Source organism: Nerophis lumbriciformis, linkage group LG18 (genome assembly GCF_033978685.3).
Source record: "Nerophis lumbriciformis linkage group LG18, RoL_Nlum_v2.1, whole genome shotgun sequence".
NCBI lineage: Eukaryota > Metazoa > Chordata > Actinopteri > Syngnathiformes > Syngnathidae > Nerophis > Nerophis lumbriciformis.
In genome coordinates this window covers 19,922,724-19,942,500 of record NC_084565.2, presented here as the reverse complement: position 1 = coordinate 19,942,500, position 19,777 = coordinate 19,922,724, and the positions used below count along the sequence as shown (strand labels likewise).

The 19,777-nt window shown below is 38.8% G+C and overlaps 1 protein-coding gene across 1 annotated transcript in view; it reads left to right on the top strand.

Annotated features, from left to right (window-relative positions):
• Positions 1-17,840, top strand: part of fstl3 (follistatin-like 3 (secreted glycoprotein)) — a 20,620-nt gene extending 2,780 nt beyond the window's left edge. Inside the window, exons 3-5 of the mRNA XM_061977806.1 lie at positions 2,911-3,126; positions 15,552-15,779; positions 15,850-17,840. Coding sequence (XP_061833790.1) covers positions 2,911-3,126; positions 15,552-15,779; positions 15,850-15,902 — 497 coding nt within the window. The 3' untranslated portion in view covers positions 15,903-17,840. The remainder of the gene's footprint in view (positions 1-2,910; positions 3,127-15,551; positions 15,780-15,849) is intronic.
• The last annotated feature ends 1,937 nt before the right edge of the window (positions 17,841-19,777 follow it).

Genomic DNA, 19,777 nt, shown 5'->3' with positions numbered 1-19,777 from the left:
ATTAAGTCCTTGCAAAGCTTCCCAAACTTTCTCCACTTTGGGCCACATATACTGTAAATAAACTGACTTTGATATGCTTCACATTTGAATTCAGCGTTTCATATATTATATTCTTAACTCACCAACTAAATCACCTTTTTGGGGAATTTAACATACCGTATTTTTCGGACTATAAGTCGCAGTTTTTTTTCATAGTTTGGCCGGGGGTGCGACTTATACTCAGGAGAGACTTATATGTGAAATTATTAACACATTACCGTAAAATATCAAATAATATTATTTAGCTCATTCACGTAAGAGACTAGACGTATAAGATTTCATGGGATTTAGTGATTAGGGGTGACAGATTGTTTGGTAAACGTATAGCATGTTCTATATGTTATAGTTATTTGAATGACTCTTACCATAATATGTTAGGTTAACATACCAGGCACGTTCTCAGTTGGTTATTTATGCCTCATATAACGTACACTTATTCAGCCTGTTGTTCACTATTCTTTATTTATTTTAAATTGCCTTTCAAATGTCTATTCTTGGTGTTGGGTTTTATCAAATACATTTCCCCCAAAAACGTGACTTATATATGTTTTTTTTTCTTCTTTATTATGCATTTTCGGCCGGTGCGACTTATACTCCAGAGCAACTTATACTCCGATAAATACGGTACTCCAAAAAGTACCAAAGCGTAAGCGTGTGTATTCTGACAAAGATGTACATCATTTATTCATCATGACAAGATGCATTACAATTAGGGATGTCCGATATTATCAGCCGATAAATGCGTTAAAATGTAATATCGGAAATTATCGGAATAATTTTTTTTATTATCGGTATCGTTTTTTTTTGTTTTGTTTTTTTATTAAATCAACATTAAAAACACAAGATACACTTACAATTAGTGCACCAACCCAAAAGACTTCCCTCCCCCATTTACACTCATTCACACTCATTCACACAAAAGGATTGTTTCTTTCTGTTATTAATATTCTGGTTCCTACATTATATATCAATATATATCAATACAGTCTGCAAGGGATACAGTCCGTAAGCACACATGATTGTGCGTGCTGCTGGACCACTAATAGTACTAACCTTTAACAGTTAATTTGACTCATTTTCATTAATTACTAGTTTCTATGTAACTGTTTTTATATTGTTTTACTTTCTTTTTTATTCAAGAAAATGTTTTTAATTTATTTATCTTATTTTATTTGTATTTTTTTTTAAAGTACCTTATCTTCACCATACCTGGTTGTCCAAATTACGCATAAAAATGTGTTAATTCCACGACTGTATATATCGGTTGATATCAGTATCGGTTGATATCAGTATCGGTTGATATCGGTATCGGTAATTAAAGAGTTGGACAATATCGGGGTATTGGATATCGGCAAAAAGCCATTATCGGACATCCTTAATTACAATCATCAAAGAGGCTATATTTTTAAGACACATATTTTGGGCGGGGTCATTTTTCTGAATTTTTGTTTTCTGTGTACAGTGTACATAATTTGACATACAAAATATACCGTAGTCCAGAGCTGGGCAAATATTTTGACTCGGTGGGCTACATTGACAGAACAAAATGTGTCTGGGGGGCCAATGTTAAGTTAAAGTACCAATGATTGTCACACACACACTAGGTGTGGTGAAATTATTCCCTGCATTTGACCCATCACTCTTGATTACCCCCTGGGAGGTGAGGGGAGCAGTGGGCAGCAGCGGTGGTCGCGCCCGGGAATCATATTTGGTGCTTTAACCCCCAATTCCAACCCTTGATGCTGAGTGTCAAGCAGGGAGGTAATGGGTCCCATTTTTATAGTCTTTGGCATGACTCGGCCGGGGTTTGAACTCACAACCTACCGATCTCAGGGCGGACACTCTAACCACTAGGCCACTGAGTAGGTTATGTGTATGTGTGTATAAATAATATATACACATTTAGCTGAAAAAATCTGACCAAAAAATCTGATCCTGCCTGTAGTCCAGACCTGTCTCCCATTGAAAATGTGTGGCGCATTATGAAGCCTAAAATACCACAACGGAGACCCCCGGACTGTTGAACAACTTAAGCTGTACATCAAGCAAGAATGCGAAAGAATTCCACCTGAGAAGCTTGAAAAATGTGTCCCCTCAGTTTACTGAGTGTTGTTAAAAGGAAAGGCCATGTAACACAGTGGTGAACATGCCCTTTCCCAACTACTTTGGCACGTGTTGCAGCAATGAAATTCTAAGTTAATTATTATTTGCAAAAAAAAATAAAGTTTATGAGTTTGAACATCAAATATTTTGTCTTTGTAGTGCATTCAATTGAATATGGATGGAAAATGATTTGCAAACCATTGTATTCCGTTTATATTTACATCTAACACAATTTCCCAACCCATATAGAAACGGGGTTTGTAAAAGCGCAGATTTCAATCATTGAAATACTTTATGTAGTTCAAAAGATTTCAAAAACAGCATAATGGCGGCTACAGTTTTGATGTTAAAGGTCCAAATAAATGATGTAGAACGTCCGGCGGGCCGGATTGAAAATCTTAATGGGTTGCGTGCGGGCTGTATTTTGCCCAGATTTGCCGTAGGCCAATAAAAAAAAAAAAATTACCCGTGGGCCACCCTGTTGGACACTGCACTCACAGAACGTTCAATTTCCTCTGAATGTCATCTGAACTCCTCTGCAGAAGAGTGGGCCCTGTCTGCATGCAGCCATTAACACACTGACGTGTTATGAAAACACTGCAGGCTCACATTCCAGCAGGCGTGTAAGCCCCCTCCGCCGTCCCCCCCGGACCCCTCCTTCCACATGTAGCGCTCAATAAAAAGATGTGATTAGCGTAAATATCGTGCGATGTAAAAACTTGCACAACTGTCTTCTTTTTTTTTTTACATACTTTTTTTTCCCTGCAGAGACGTGCGAGGGCGTCAAGTGCGACCCTGGGAAAGTGTGCAAGATGAAAACGGGAAGGCCGCAGTGCATGTGCTCTCCCGACTGCTCCCACGTCGCACGTCAGCACGCCGTGTGCGGAAGCGATGGCAAGTCCTACAAGGACGAGTGCGTTCTGCTGATGGCGCGCTGCATGGGACAACCCGACCTTGAGGTCATGTACCAAGGAGAGTGCAAAAGTAAGCAAAGACTCTGGTATTATGGTTGTAGTTTACAGCAGTGCACAACTACCAGGGCACTGTGTGGTGCAGCGCCACAAAATTGCACAGAAAATTGATTAGAACAGGCCTGGGCAATTATATTGACTCGGGGGGCCAAATTTAGAGAAAAAAAAAACGTGTCTTGGGGCCGGTATATCTATTTTTAGGAACACTAATACAAAACCTCACAATAATGTCTGATTGCTAAAAAAGTTATGACAGACCGCCTTAAAAAACGGAATGGAATTTTTATTTTTTTTACTGAATTAGACACCCAGAATGTACATGAAAAAAAAGAATGTGGGATTTACGATATTAACTATGAACGATAAAACACTGAATATTGACAACATATGAACGTCACACCCCCCTCTGGATCTACGCGTCACTTCCTGTCAATGAGAAAGGACGCAAAAGAAAAAGGCTCCGCTTCTGCTACCGGAGTTTTGTTAAGTCTGAAGATTTTGACCACTGATTTGTGATCACAGCCACAGGAGAGTCACCTGGCATCTTCGATCTGATATTGGTCAGTTGAGAGGCACATACGGTATACGCGAAATAAGGCGAGTTGGAAGAGCCGTTAGCCTCAAGCCAACGGCGCCTTGCCGCAGTTCAAAGCGGTTGCCTGGCAACCAAAAGCTACGGCGAGTTTACAGCTGTTTTAAAGTGATTCCGACGTCGCAGAGTGATAAAAGTTGACAGGCTGACACCCAAAATTGATCTCTGAATGGCGCAAGGTACGAAATTGTTGAAAAAACAAGTTAAAAGTACCGCAAGTTGCTAAAGAAGTAACTGCCGTTAAGACATAAGAGGCACTGACGTCATCGACTGCCGCGATGCGAAAAGCTAAAGGAAAGACTGAACAAGATTTGAGGCTGGACACAGGAAATGATGGGAATCAAGAAGGGATACAAAAAATGATCCATGATTTTAAAGAAGAAATGTTAGAAAAATTGAACTACATGATGGAGGGATGGAAAGAAGAAATGAAAGAAATGAAAGAAGAACACAGACGAGATGTGAAAAGTCTGCAGCAAAATATAGAAAGTCTGCAATCTCACAAAAACATCAGAAATAATGAAGCCACTGAAATGGGCAAACAAATAAAGATCCTTCAAGAAGACAACAACATGCTGAGGAATATCATAGATGAAATGGATCAGGATAAACGGATAAATGATATCATCGTGACAGGGCACCGAATTAAACCAAGATCCTATGCGAAAGCTGTGAATAATGAAGGTGAACCAGATGAAATGGATATGGTCTCAGCAGAACAGCAAGTGGTCAACTTTCTGCAATCAAAAGAAATTGAAATTGACATCATTACCATCGAAACATGCATCCCACTGAACGGAAGAAACAACAACGCCACTCCAGTCGTGCTCGTGAAACTTGTAAACAGAAAATCTAAAATGGCATTGCTGAGACAGGGAAAGAAGCTGAAGGGAACAAATGTGTACATGAATGAGCATCTCACAAAACGTAATGCTGGAATCGCCAAGAAAGCACGCGACTTGAGAAAGGAGGGAAAAATCCAGGGAACTTGGAGCGCCAACTGTAAAATCTACATCAAGCTGAATGGAGGTCCAGAAGCAAGAGTACTTAGTAGGGACGGCGTGGAGCAGTGGAAGAATGGCCGTGCGCGACCCGAGGGTCCCTGGTTCAATCCCCACCTAGTACCAACCTCGTCATGTCCGTTGTGTCCTGAGCAAGACACTTCACCCTTGCTCCCGATGGGTGCTGGTTAGCGCCTTGCATGGCAGCTCCCTCCATCAGTGTGTGAATGTGTGTGTGAATGGGTAAATGTGGAAGTAGTGTCAAAGCGCTTTGAGTACCTTGAAGGTAGAAAAGCGCTATACAAGTACAACCCATTTATTACTTGCTGTCCATGACATCAAGGACCTGGACAATTTTTAAAGTTTACACAGCTTCCACAACAACGATGATAATGGACTCTGACAGAAAACAAGCACCTAAATTCAGCATCAACACTATGTTCCAAGGAACGACTAAACAAGAGGACCTAGATTCAGGATTGCATCCACCTACACTTATAGAGATTATTGAAACAACATCAAAGATTGTTGAACAAGAAAACATGGAACTAAAAAATTTCTGCAACAAAGATCACAAAAACCAGGATTTGGAAAATGATATAGATCCAGATACAAATTTTTTCTCCCACTTCAGTAATAATTGTTTTTATTATACGGATGATCAATATAACAGCAACATTAAATGTGATAACAAATTGTCAATTATTCATTTTAATAGCAGAAGCTTGTATGCAAACTACAACAATATTAAGAACTTTTTGGAACACATCAACGAACCCTTCAAAGTGATTGCTGTCACGGAAACATGGATTGATGATAAAAAAGGAATAGATTTTGATCTGGATGGATATGAACTAAACTACATCAACAGAAACAACAAAAATGGAGGAGGAGTAGCTGTGTACGTGATGAAGAACCTGAACTACAAAGTGGTAAAAAACATGTCATTTGCTATAGATAATATCTTAGAATGTATAACAATTGAAATATGTCAGGAAAAAAGCAAAAACATATTCATCAGTTGTATATATAGATCACCTAAGTCAAGTATAGAAACATTTGAAGAATGGATCAAGGCTACTTACATGGACAATGGTCAAAGAATAATTTTCTTATGTGGTGACTTTAATATTGACTTATTGAACCCTAACAAGCAAAAGTCTATTGACGACTTCATTGATACAATGTACAGCATCAGTTTATATCCTAAAATCACAAAGCCAAGCAGAATTACAGGACACTGTGCCACGCTTATTGATAATATTTTTACCAATGATTTTGATAATAACACTACAAGTGGTCTACTTATAACCGATGTTAGTGATCATCTGCCAGTTTTTACAATATATGATGGAAACTACAAGAAGAACATGGAATACAAAAGGACATTTCGAAGACTGTGCACAGAGAAGAGGATGATTGCTTTCAAAATTGAGCTACAAAAGCAAGATTGGGACAATGTGTACAATGAAAATGAGGTTGATGAAGCATATGAACATTTCTTAAACAAGTTCACAATACTTTATAACAAACATTGTCCATGGATACAACTCAGTAATAAGCAGAGAAAGAATAATCAACCATGGATGACAAAAGGATTAAAAAATGCTTGTAAGAAGAAGAATACACTATATAGGAAATGTATAGCACAAAGAACTACAGAGGCAGAAATTAAGTACAAAAAGTATAAAAACAAGTTAACATACATACTACGATTATGTAGAAAAGAATATTACAGTGAATTATTGGACAAGAACAAAACTAATATGAGAGCAACATGGGGCATCCTCAATAGCATTATTAAAAATGGCACTAAGAGGGACTACCCTCAATACTTCTTAGACGGAAATAAAAAAAAATGACAACATAAAGGAAGTAGTTGAAAGCTTCAATAATTATTTTGTAAATATTGGACCAAAATTGGAAGAACGGATTCCAGACCCAGTTTCAATTGAGGACTATAATGATACCATAGAGCGAAATCCCAACTCCATGTTCCTCAGTAATGTGACACAGGAGGAAATAGTTACAATCGTGAAAAAATGTAAATCTAAGACTTCAACTGATTGTAATGAAATTGATATGGAAACGATAAAAAAGGTTATTGAAGAGATCTCAGGACCATTAATGTATATTAGTAACCTATCATTTCAAACAGGTACATTTCCAAACAAAATGAAAATAGCTAAAGTTGCACCAATTTACAAGACTGGCGACAAACATCAATTTACAAATTATAGACCTGTTTCCTTACTTCCACAATTTTCTAAAATCATTGAAAAACTGTTCAATAACAGATTAGAGAGTTTCATAAATAAAAATAGAATACTCAAAAAAAATCAATATGGATACAGAGCTAATGTTTCAACTTCGATGGCTTTAATTGAAATTACAGAAGAAATTACCAATGCTATAGATAATAAAAAATGTGCGGCAGCAGTTTTTATGGATCTAACTAAAGCATTTGACACAATTAATCACAATATTTTAATCAAAAAACTAGAACGATATGGCATCAGAGGGTTATTAGTCTTAAACTGGATAAGAAGTTATCTAATGAACAGGAAACAATACGTGAAGGTAGGCGAACACACCTCTACAACGCTAAATATATCCTGTGGTGTACCTCAGGGATCAATACTAGGACCTAAATTATTCAATCTATATATAAATGACATTTGTAAAGTTACAAAAGATTTAAAGTTAGTATTATTTGCAGATGATACAACAGCGTTTTGTTCAGGAGAGAACACACAGAAGATACTACAAATAATAACAGAAGAAATTAACAAATTAAAAAGATGGTTTGACCAAAACAGACTATCGTTGAATCTCAGTAAAACTAAAATAATGCTATTTGGTAACAGTAGAAGAGAAAGTCAAACACAAATACAAATAGACGGAATAGAAATTGAAAGAGTAAATGAAACCAAATTTCTTGGTATAATGATTGATGATAAATTGAACTGGAAATCTCACGTAAAAAATATACAACATAAAGTAGCAAGAAACACGTCAATAATGAATAAAGCAAAACATGTTCTAGACAAAAAATCACTTCATATTCTCTACTGCTCACTAGTGTTACCATATCTGAGTTATTGTGCAGAAATATGGGGAAATAACTACAAAAGTACACTTCATTCATTAACGGTGTTACAAAAAAGATCAGTTAGAATAATACATAATGTTGGATATAGAGAACACACAAATCCTTTATTTATTGAATCAAAGATACTGAAATTCTACGACATAGTGAATTTGCAAACAGCTAAAATTATACACAAAGCAAACTATAACCTGCTACCCAAGAATATACAACAATTCTTCTCAAAAAAAGAGGAGAAAAATAATCTTAGGGAGAAATGTAATTTAAAACATTTGTATGCACGTACAACACTTAAGACCTTCAGTATATCAGTATGTGGAATTAAATTATGGAATGGATTAAGCAAAGCAATCAAACAATGTACTAATATGATCCACTTCAAGAAACTCTTCAAACTTAAAGTGTTTACAAAGTACAAAGAAGAAGAACCATGATAAACATTCTGAATTTATTTAACTCATCCATTCTTTCATTCTTTCACTCACAAAATAATCTTACTTATCTCAACATATGAAATGTAACTTACTTCACCAATTATCATTTATTTACTTATTTTATTGTGATTACTTATGGAGTATATTGTGAATAAATTGAGAACAGGAAGTGAACAAAAGTTTTAGCAACTGTTATGTAAAAGAAAAGGGGTAGGATTAAATAAGCTCTGCTTCTTCCTACTCCTTTTCGAACATGTTGAAAAGAGAAACTGGAGATTGTGATGTATCATGTTGTATACTTGCATGTTCGAAATAAACTCAAACTCAACTCAACATATTTTACAATCAAGCGAAACGCAACAAAAATGCAACAAACGAAATATGAAGGCGAAGGGTAAAAAAAAACCCACCTACAATCGGATATATGTGATATATCACTAAGCTGTAGAACTTTGTTGTAAAAATCTCTTTCCGCGTCTGTCCCCAACACCCGCATTTCAGGCTGGCCGCTCTGGAAACACTCTGTGGGAACGCTCCACACCCACGCTGCTTGGTGCCTTGTCTGAGCTGCTGTGACTTACAAACCCTATTTCCATATGAGTTGGGAAATTGTGTTGGATGTAAATATAAACGGAATACAATGATTTGCAAATCATTGTATTCCGTAACATATTTGTAACAGTGTTAAAATTGTTTATACGGCCACCCTCATATTTGTAACAGTGTTAAAGTTGTTTATACGGCCACCCTCAGTGTGACCTGTATGGCTTTTGACCAAGTATGCATGGATTCACTTGTGTGTGAAAAGTCGTATATATTATGTGATTGGACCGGCACGCAAAGGCAGTGCTTTTAAGGTTTATGGCGCTTTGTACTTCTCCCTACGTCCGTGTACCACTCCGTACAGCGGCATTTTAAAAATATAAACGGAATACAATGATTTGCAAATCATTGTATTCCGTTTATATTTACATCAAACACAATTTCCCAACTCATATGGAAACGGGGTTTGTAGATTACCATAGTAACTAATTACCATAGTAACTAATTACATTACCATAGTAACCAGTATATCATGCAAAAGCGCAGATTCCAACCATTGAAATACTTTGTATAATTCAAGATATACAGTAATTTAAAAAACATCACTGCACATCATAATGGCAGCTACAGTTTCCATCTTAAAGATCTAAAAAAAATTATTTGGGAATGTCCGGCGGGCCGTATTGAAAAACTTAACGGGCGGCATGCCTTAATTTGCCCAGGTCTGGATTAGAATGTACACTGGATGACTGGACGAATGTTTACTGTAATAGCTGATCAGACCTACTTGAGTGTTGATGATAGCAGCAGTACTAAAAGGGACCTAAGCAGCATTTTATCAAAATCCAAACAATATATGAATCTTCATCTTTTTGCACAAAAGTGATGATTATATATTATATATAGTAATTAGAGATGTCCGATAATGGCTTTTTTGCCGATATCCGATATTCCGATATTGTCCAGTCCTTAATTACCGATTCCGATATCAACCGATACCGATATATACAGTCGTGGAATTAACACATTATTATGCCTAATTTTGTTGTGATGCATTAAACAATGTAACAAGGTTTTCCAAAATAAATCAACTCAAGTTATGGAAAAAAAATGCCAACATGGCACTGCCATATTTATTATTGAAGTCACAAAGTGCATTATTTTTTTTTAACATGACTCAAAACAGCAGCTTGGAATTTGGGACATGCTCTCCCTGAGAGAGCATGAGGAGGTTGAGGTGGGCAGGGTTGGGGGCGTGGGGGGGGGTGTATATTGTAGCATCCCGGAAGAGTTAGTGCTGCAAGGGGTTCTGGGTATTTGTTCTGTTGTGTTTATGTTGTGTTACGGTGCGGATGTTCTCCCAAAATGTGTTTGTCATTCTTGTTTGGTGTGGGTTCACAGTGTGGCGCATATTTGTAACAGTGTTAAAGTTGTTTATACGGACACCCTCAGTGTAATCTGTATCGCTGTTGATCAAGTATGCTTTGCATTCACGTGTGTGTGCGTACAGAAGCCGCACATATCTTGTGACTGGGCCGGCACGTTGATAGAATGGATGAAAAGCGGACGTAGAGGACATTAAAGGCAGTGCCTTTAAGGCACGCCCCCAAGACTGTGGTCCAGGTGGACTAGGAGATATAATGACTGATGAACATCTTCGTTCGATAATGAAGGTTGCCTCAGCTCAAAGCCTGAGCCCCGACATTAATGAAAACTAATGACCTGTATGGCTGTTGACCAAGTATGCATGGCATTCACTAATGTGTGAAAAGGCGTATATATTATGTGATTGGACCAGCACACCAAGGCAGTACCTTTAAGGTTTATTGGCGCTCTGTACTTCTCCCTACATCCATGTACCACTCTGTACAGTGGCATTTTAAAAAGTCATACATTTTACTTTTTGAAACCGATACATTTTAAGGCATTTATCGGCCGATAATATCGGCAGTCTGATATTATCGGACATCTCTAATAGTAATAGTGATCTCATACTGCAATGGTTTAGCGTTCAAACTAATACATGTGTGTAATAATGACACGAGCTATGCAACAAATTATAAATTTGATCAAAGCGTAAAAGGTGTGTTTTATTTGAGATGAAGGGTTTTTTTTCACAGCTTTAACCCAAAATGGTAGATTTTGCGCATAAGAATAAAGGCTAGCCACGCAGCTATGCAGAAACGACCCCAAACAGTCAGCCACAACATTGCTCATACAAGATGGGTGTTTTTTGTTTTTTTTCCCCTGCTGCAATCAGTTTTAAAATATTGTGTAATTATACGACTCATAAGAATAAAGCTTGACAGAGTGAAGCCTTGGCATGGCCAGAATATCTGAGCAGCAGCTGTGAGGTCCATATTAGCACAGTAGAGTGGAAACTCCAAAATTTTAATAAACAAATCTGCTCCATGAAGCTGATTGACTTTATATTTGACAATAAACTACCCCATAAGAGATTCTAATGATACACGACAATGATAATAATAATAATTATAACATGTGAATTATTAGTTTATTATTTGACCTGCTCAGTGGCCTTGTGGTTAGAGTGTCCGCCCTGAGACTGGAAGGTTGTGAGTTCAAACTCCGGCCGAGTCATACCAAAGACTATAAAAATGGGACCCATTGCCTCCCTGCTTGGCACTCAACATCAAGGGTTGGAATTGCGGGGTTAAATCACCAAAAATTATTCCTGAGCATGGCCACAGCTGCTGCTCACTGCTCCCCTCACCTCCCAGGAGGTGAACATGGGGATGGGTCAAATGCAGAAGGTAATTTCACCACACCTCGTGTGTGTGTGACTATCGTTGGGACTTTATCTTAAAACATTGATTAACCTTGATTTATCTTAAAACCTTGATTAACTGTACAGATGCAGCAACTATCATTTTATTTTAGTAACCGTGGAATCCAATAAAACAAACTATATCACCTCATTGTGGATTTTCAGGAATATAGTTTGATATTCAAACAAAAATTGCTCTGCATGCCATAACCTTCACTTTTTTTCTCTTAAATGCACACTGAAATTGCACTTTTAACATGTGTGCATAGATAAAAAATGTATTATATTTTTTTTAAACTCTCCACTGCCTTGCGGAAACTACGTCAGTTAATATTTAATATTCCAGGCAATCCACACGGTCCGAATATATAACCTTTTCATTAATTGCACTTAAACGATTAATCAAAGCAAAATAATATATTTATTTTTTAATTGAATTAATCTATTTAATCGTTTAATTGTTGCAGCCTTTTTATTTTTACTAAAATTTCAAAAACTCTTATAATAAAAGCTGCAAGCAGCGATGGACGGGACCAACTTTGACGGCACATAAAATCCAAATCGGGGCAGTAATTAAAACTCTTTGGTCAACTTTTAATCAGAAGGATTCAATCTCTCTCCTGTGCTAGTTTGAAGCCGACACGACAAACACGCTCAGAGGAGATAATGTTTGAAAAAAGGTGACCGTTTTTTACAAAACTTTTGTTTTGAAGGGGGAATTGCAAACTTCCTGTTGATTTTTGCTGGGGGTTGTCAATCTATGAAATGTAGGTCTAAGTGAGACCTACATAGAGGTTTTTGTTTCATGTCTCTAAGACATTCCTACTGGAAGTTACAGGCAGTTTTGTCTGTGTTTTCTTCCTAGGAGCAGTGGTGTCTGTGTTTTCTTCCTAGGGGGCGCTAGAGCGCAATTTTGAGTTTTGGGGTTGGGTTTTTTATTAGATCTCAACTTTTGCCAGTCCTGATGTGTGTGCCCAGTTTGGTGAGTTTTGAAGCATGTTAAGGGGGTCAAATTACAGCTCAAAGAGGCAAAAGTGACTGTTTTTACGAAACTTTTGTTTTGAAGGGGGAATTGCCAACTTCCTGTTGGTTTTTGCTGAAGGATGTCAATGTATGAAATCTAGGTCTAAGTCAGACCTACATAGAGGTTTTTGTTTCTCTACGACATTCCTACCGGAAGTTACAAGCAGTTTTGTCTGTGTTTTTTCCTAGGGGGTGCTAGAGCGCAATTTTGAGTTTTGGGGTTTGGTTTTTTTTTATTAGATGGCAATGTTTGCTTGTCCTGATGTGTGTGTCAAATATGGTGAGTTTTGAAGCATGTTAAGTGGGTCAAATTACAGCTCAAAGAGGCGCCGGAATAATAATAATAATAATAAAACGCACAAAATACAATAGGGTCCTCTGTCCCAAAGGGACATTGCGGTCCCTAATAATACAAATATAAACAATATTAATCTACTAAAACTATTTGCCCTTTGAAGTAGTACGGTATCAGGCAGTGCAATGAGCAGCCAGGACCATGCTTTGCAGTCCTGGTTCTATGATTATCTTCACAATTTTTCCTCTTTTTCCATCACTGGTTTTCTTATTTGGTGGCATCATACTAAAAAGCCTAAGAAAAGCAAAACACATGCAAAGTTAATCATTTGGAAGTTCACTGAACTGAAGTCTCATATGATCTCACAGGTTTGAACTGCCAAGTTTAGGTTGAATTAAGGTATGTTTTTACGAAATTCCAAATTTCCAAATTTCCAAAATATAGGTTGTATTTGGAGTATGCAGAGGGCCTAGACTACTAAAACCACTAAAAGCAGAACTATGCAATAGAATATATCCCTATACATTATCAAAATAAGATTTGTTGAGTGATCTCAAGGATTAACCGTCGGTCGCATTCCAAGACATGTCGGACTATCTGGTGCTCCAGACGTCATTCTACACGGCAAAACAAAAAAAAAACGTACAAAATCACGGAGGCCTACAATGTCTTTGTGCGTGACTGGGTGAAAGAAATTGGTATCAAGACTCTCCCAGATAAATCATGTATCGTTTTTGCTCAAGTAAGGTTGCATTTCATGACTTATCTTAGCGTCTACAGCCATGTTTGTTACTTTGTTGTTGTTGTAGACGCCGTTTACAAGTATGCACGTTTTTCCCGTCTTTTATCAAATTATAACTACAGATGTCAAAGTTGCGTATGTGCTGAAAGCTTCTTTTATGATTGCTGCCTTTGGTGAAGGTGTTATATTTTAGGTTTTGCACACATTTGCTTTATTTTATTTAGACTCGCCAAATTGGTGCTTAAGAAACTCGTAGCAAAAACGTGTGCTAAGAAATATAAATAATATCAAGATAATAATTCAGTGGGAAATACTAAACGTTAAAGGTCTATCAAGCAAACCTTTAATGAGGTTACCACTGCAAACGCGTGCGTTCTTCAACTCTGCCTGTTTGATCTGGAGTGCGTGCCCCTTTACTTATTTTCAATCATCACATCTTGACATATTTTGCGATTTGAATGGTTCCAACAGCTTAAAACAACGCAAAAGTAGCACATTTGTCTTCGAGAAAGGCAAAATGCCGCCCAGAACGCGATGACAACAGACTCGTGTTGTCCCGATACCAATATTTTGGTACCGGTACCAAAATAATTTTGATACTTTTCTAAATAAAGGGGACCGCAAAAAATTGCTTTATTGGCTTTATTTTAACAAAAAATCTTACTTAAACATATGTTTCTTATTGCAAGTTTGTCCTTAAATAAATTAGTGAACATACAAGACAATACTTTTATTCGTAAGTAAGCAAACAAAGGCTCCTAATTTATCTGCTAGCGTATTCAGTAACATATTGTGTCATTTATAATTCTAATATTTTGTCAAAATTATTAAGGACAAGTGGTAGAAAATGAATTATTAATCTACTTGTTCATGTACTGTTAATATTTGCTTACTTTCTCTTTTAACATGTTCTATCTACACTTCAGTTAAAATGTAATAATCACTTACTCTTCTGTTGTTTGATACTTTACATTAGTTTTGGATGATACCACAAATTTGGGCATCAATCTGATACCAAGTAGTTACAGGATCATACATTAGTCATATTCAAAGTCCGCATGTGTACATGGACATATTTCCTGAGTTTATAAACATAATATACATTTTGAAAAAACGAAAGACGATGTTGTGATGGCAAAAAATATCTATGTAATCATAGTAGTATCGACTAGATACGCTCCTGTACTTGGTATCATTACAGTGGATGTTAGGCGTAGATCCACCAATGGCGTTTGTTTACATTTTGGCGCCGGTGAGCTACGGTGTGTAGTGAAGCATGTTTAGCTATTCCTCGTCCTGCAGGGATGATACTTGTAAGAAACTTACTTTATTTGTCGCCATGGAGGCGAGGATTAGTGATTTAGAAGTAGCTACAACACTGCCGAATGGGGCTGGACTTTAGTCGCACGCTAGCTAGCCATATCTTAAAGAACCTCTTCCTGAGGGCGTTTCAGTGTTATAACTTCACCTTCTTCTTTACTTTTTAAGACAAAATGCGTCTGTTCTCCCTTTTCTGTTTACACACTGTGTCTGCTTGTAAGTACTCCTTGATTGTGCGCTGCTGAACATGCTCGTCCAGCAATGACACGATGGGTGAGGGGGGTTGAACCGGTACTTCTCAGAGGCGGTATAGTACTGAATATGATTAATTAGTATCGCGGTACTATACTAATACCGGTATACCGTACAACCCTACAACAGACCCTTGCTGGCGCCACCACTTCGAGCATCACATCGTTATAACGAGCCGAAATACAACCTATCAGGGTCTGAGATAAAGATTGTAGTTCTTTGTTTTGTTTGCTATGATCTGCTCTGATGCATTAATCATTATAGTTCAATATATTTTGGCTGGGTAAGAGACATTTGAAGGGAACAAATGCAGTAGTTGTTATTGGCTTGTTTCCACAGAGTCGTGCGCCAACGTTGTATGTCCGGGGACGCACACCTGCGTGACCGACCAGACCAACAGCGCCCACTGCGTCATGTGCCGTTCCACGCCCTGCCCCAGACCCCTGCCTTCCGAGCAGCCCATCTGCGGCAACGACAGCATCACCTACCCCAGTGCCTGCCACCTTCGCCGCGCCACCTGCTTCCTTGGCCACTCTATAGGAGTCCGTCACTACGGCCACTGCAACAGTCAGTACATGCCTCACATTTTTATCACTATTGTTAGTAATTGTCCTCATTCATACTTATTTCTTCACAGGTCCTCCAAGAAAAGCACAACTTTTCGAGGGCAGCGAGGAAAACGCCGTCTAGATTCTACCGAGCTCATCGGCCTCTTTCCAATATGACCTCTATCGGGTTTTCTCATGACAATCATCCCTCCCTTTTGTAGACACTTTGATATTTACGCAATGGTGTAGTGCGGGCGAAAATATGTATGCTAGTAGTTTTTCACAGTAGCAATATAAATAGGGCCGCTCCCTCCACAACCCATTTTAGAGTCCCTGTGTGTCATAGCCAGTCTGCAATGACGTCTTCAAGGTTTGAATTGTCCATGCTTCCATCAATCCATCTTCTTCCGCTTATCCGAGGTCAGGTCGCAGGGGCAGCAGCCTAGGCCACTTCGTCCAGCTCTTCCCGGGGGATCCCGAGGCGTTCCCAGGCCAGCCGGGAGACATAGTCTTCCCAACGTGTCCTGGGTCTTCCCTGTGGCCTCCTACCGGTCGGACGTGCCCTAAACACCTTCCGAGGGAGGCGTTCGGATGGCATCCTGACCAGATGCCCGAACCACCTCATCTGGCTCCTCTCGATGTGGAGGAGCAGCGGCTTTACTTTGAGCTCCCCACGGATGGCAGAGCTTCTCACCCTATCTCTAAGGGAGAGCCCCGCCACCCGGCGGAGGAAACTCATTTCGGCCGCTTGCACCCGTGCTCTTGTCCTTTCGGTCATAACCCAAAGCTCATGACCGTAGGTGAGGATGGGAACGTAGATCGACCGGTAAATTGAGAGCTTTGCCTTCCGGCTCAGCTCCTTCTTCACCACAACGGATCGATACAGCGTCCGCATTACTGAAGACGCCGCACCGATCCGCCCGTCGATCTCACGATCCACTCTTCCCTCACTCGTGAACAAGACTCCGAGGTACTTGAACTCCTCCACTTGGGGCAGGGTCTCCTCCGCAACCCGGAGATGGCACTCCACCCTTTTCCGGGCGAGAACCATGGACTCGGACTTGGAGGCTCTGATTCTCATCCCAGTCGCTTCACACTCGGTTGCGAACCGGATCAGTGAGAGCTGAAGATCGTGGCCGGATGAAGTCATCATGACCACATCATCTGCAAAAAGCAGAGACCTAATCCTGAATTGTGTGTTAATGCAAATTCAGTAATGCGCCCTACCTCTGCCAAACCTAATTTGGTTTGATATATCTGCTGAAATACCCAAAAAGAGAACGTATGGTGGCACCCAGAGGCTAAGAACCTTTGTTCAGAAGTCCTCTGCAAAAACATGCATGCTAAAAATACAGCAATTTGTATTAATCGGTGGCAGATGAACACATCCAGATAAAGACATAACTATACGGGAGACGTGTGCATATTGTAAATAGATTACCACAACTATTTATTGGAGAAGGTATCAATCACTATTTATGTTCTTAATCCTATTAACAAAACAATGTATCCAAATTGCTATGTATTTATTGTGTTTATTTTTATTCTCCCACAGGCAAACCACATTTTTTACGGCCTTATCTCACAATAGTTTTTTTTCCAACCCTCATTTGGGTGGAAAGCCAGTTTTAGCTCAGCAATTTTTAAAGCTGCACTGTGATTGTTAAAGTTATTTTGGGGGGGGCTAGCAGAGATCTAAACTAACATGTATAGCCTGTTGTGTTTTCAGCAACCAGATCCAAACAACTGCAACAATACCTCCTCTGTTTGTAAATACCTTGCTTTGTAAGACATGGTCCATCAGCCCGGCACTGTTTTGTGCTCCAATTTGATTGGTATTCTTAAAAGAATTCAGCGGAGGGGGGAGAGGCGAAGATTGAATTAGTCTCGGAATGGACCACAGTAGCTATATAGGCCAACACTTGATGTAGTCTTGCGTGGTGTTGACATCTGCCAGGTGATCCCAATGAACTTCTAAAGTCAATCCTCCACGTTGAACTCACCGTACAAACTCCTTCCTTTCTGTGTGTAATACCTACTGTGACATTTCAGCAATAAATGCATTGAATTTTTTTACTTCTGTACTGTTTATACATCATAAAATTGATTATAAGACCCTGTGACTTCTTTCCTATTTACTCTTCAAGGTATTATGTTAACTAGTTCATTATATTTTTTTTTAATAATGTGAAACAATTGTTACATTTTTTTATATCAAACTAGAATGTAATTTACTCCATGTTTTGTACAAAAAACTAATTTATGGAGGGGGACGATGATCAATAATATTGTTTACTGGAAAATAAAGATTTTTCGTCTGATACAGACATTAATTGGAAGCAGGTGGAAAGAGATTGCTAATTGTTGTTTAACGTTATAATCATTTGGAGGAGAAAGATGTAGCGCTCTTTGATCACATGGTTAACATGTTGTACAACACGGAAGCAATAGAGCCAATGTTCAATAGCAATAATACAAACCCCGTTTCCATATGAGTTGGGAAATCGTGTTAGATGTAAATATAAACGGAATACAATGATTTGCAAATCATTTTCAACCCATAATCAGTTGAATATGCTACAAAGACAACATATTTGATGTTCAAACTGATAAACATTTTTTTTTTGCAAATAATCATTAACTTTAGAATTTGATTCCAGCAACACGTGACAAAGAAGTTGGGAAAGGTGGCAATAAATACTGATAAAGTTCAGGAATTCTCATCAAACACTTATTTGGAACATCCCACAGGTGTGCAGGCTAATTGGGAACAGGTGGGTGCCATGATTGGGTATAAAAGTAGATTCCATGAAATGCTCAGTCATTCACAAACAAGGATGGGGCGAGGGTCACCACTTTGTCAACAAATGCGTGAGCAAATTGTTGAACAGTTTAAGAAAAACCTTTCTCAACCAGCAAGGAATTTAGGGATTTCACCATCTACGGTCCGTAATATCATCAAAGGGTTCAGAGAATCTGGAGAAATCACTGCATTTAAGCAGCTAAGCCTGTGACCTTCGATGAAACAGGCTGTACTGCATCAACAAGCGACATCAGTGTGTAAAGGATATCACCACATGTGCTCAGGAACACTTCAGAAACCCACTGTCAGTAACTACAGTTGGTCGCTACATCTGTAAGTGCAAGTTAAAACTCTCCTATGCAAGGCGGAAACCGTTTATCAACAACACCCAGAAACGCCGTCGGCTTCGCTGGGCCTGAGCTCATCTAAGATGGCCTGATACAAAGTGGAAAAGTGTTCTGTGGTCTGACGAGTCCACATTTCAAATTGTTTTTGGAAACTGTGGACTTCGTGTCCTCCGGACCAAAGAGGAAAAGAACCATCCGGATTGTTATAAGCGCAAAGTTGAAAAGCCAGCAAGACAAGATATTTAACGTTTGAACTGAGAAACTTAATTTTTTAGAATTTAATGGCAGCAACACATTGCAAAAAAGTTGGCACGGGGGCATTTTTATCACTGTGTTACATGGCCTTTCCTTTTAACAACACTCAGTAAACGTTTGGGAACTGAGGAGACCAATTTGTGATGTGTTTCAAGTGGAATTCTCACCCATTCTTGCTTGATGTACAGCTTTCAACCGTCCAGTGTCTCCGTTGTCGTATTTGACAATGGGAGACAGGTCTGGACTACACGCAGGCCAGTCTAGTACCCACACTCTTTTACTATGAAGCCACGTTGTTGTAACACGTGCAGAATGTGGCTTGGCATTGTTTTGCTGAAATAAGCAGGGGCGTCTATGTAAAAGACATTGCTTGGATGGCAACATATGTTGCTCCAAAACCTGTATGTACCTTTCAGCATTACTGGTGCCTTCACGGGTATGTAAGTTACCCATGCCTTGGGCACTAATACACCCCCATACCATCACAGATAATGGCTTTTGAACTTTGCGCCGATAACTGTCCAGATGGTTCTTTTCCTCTTTGGTCCGGAGGACACAACTGTTTCCAAAAACAATTTAAAATGTGGATTCGCCAGACCACAGAACACTTTT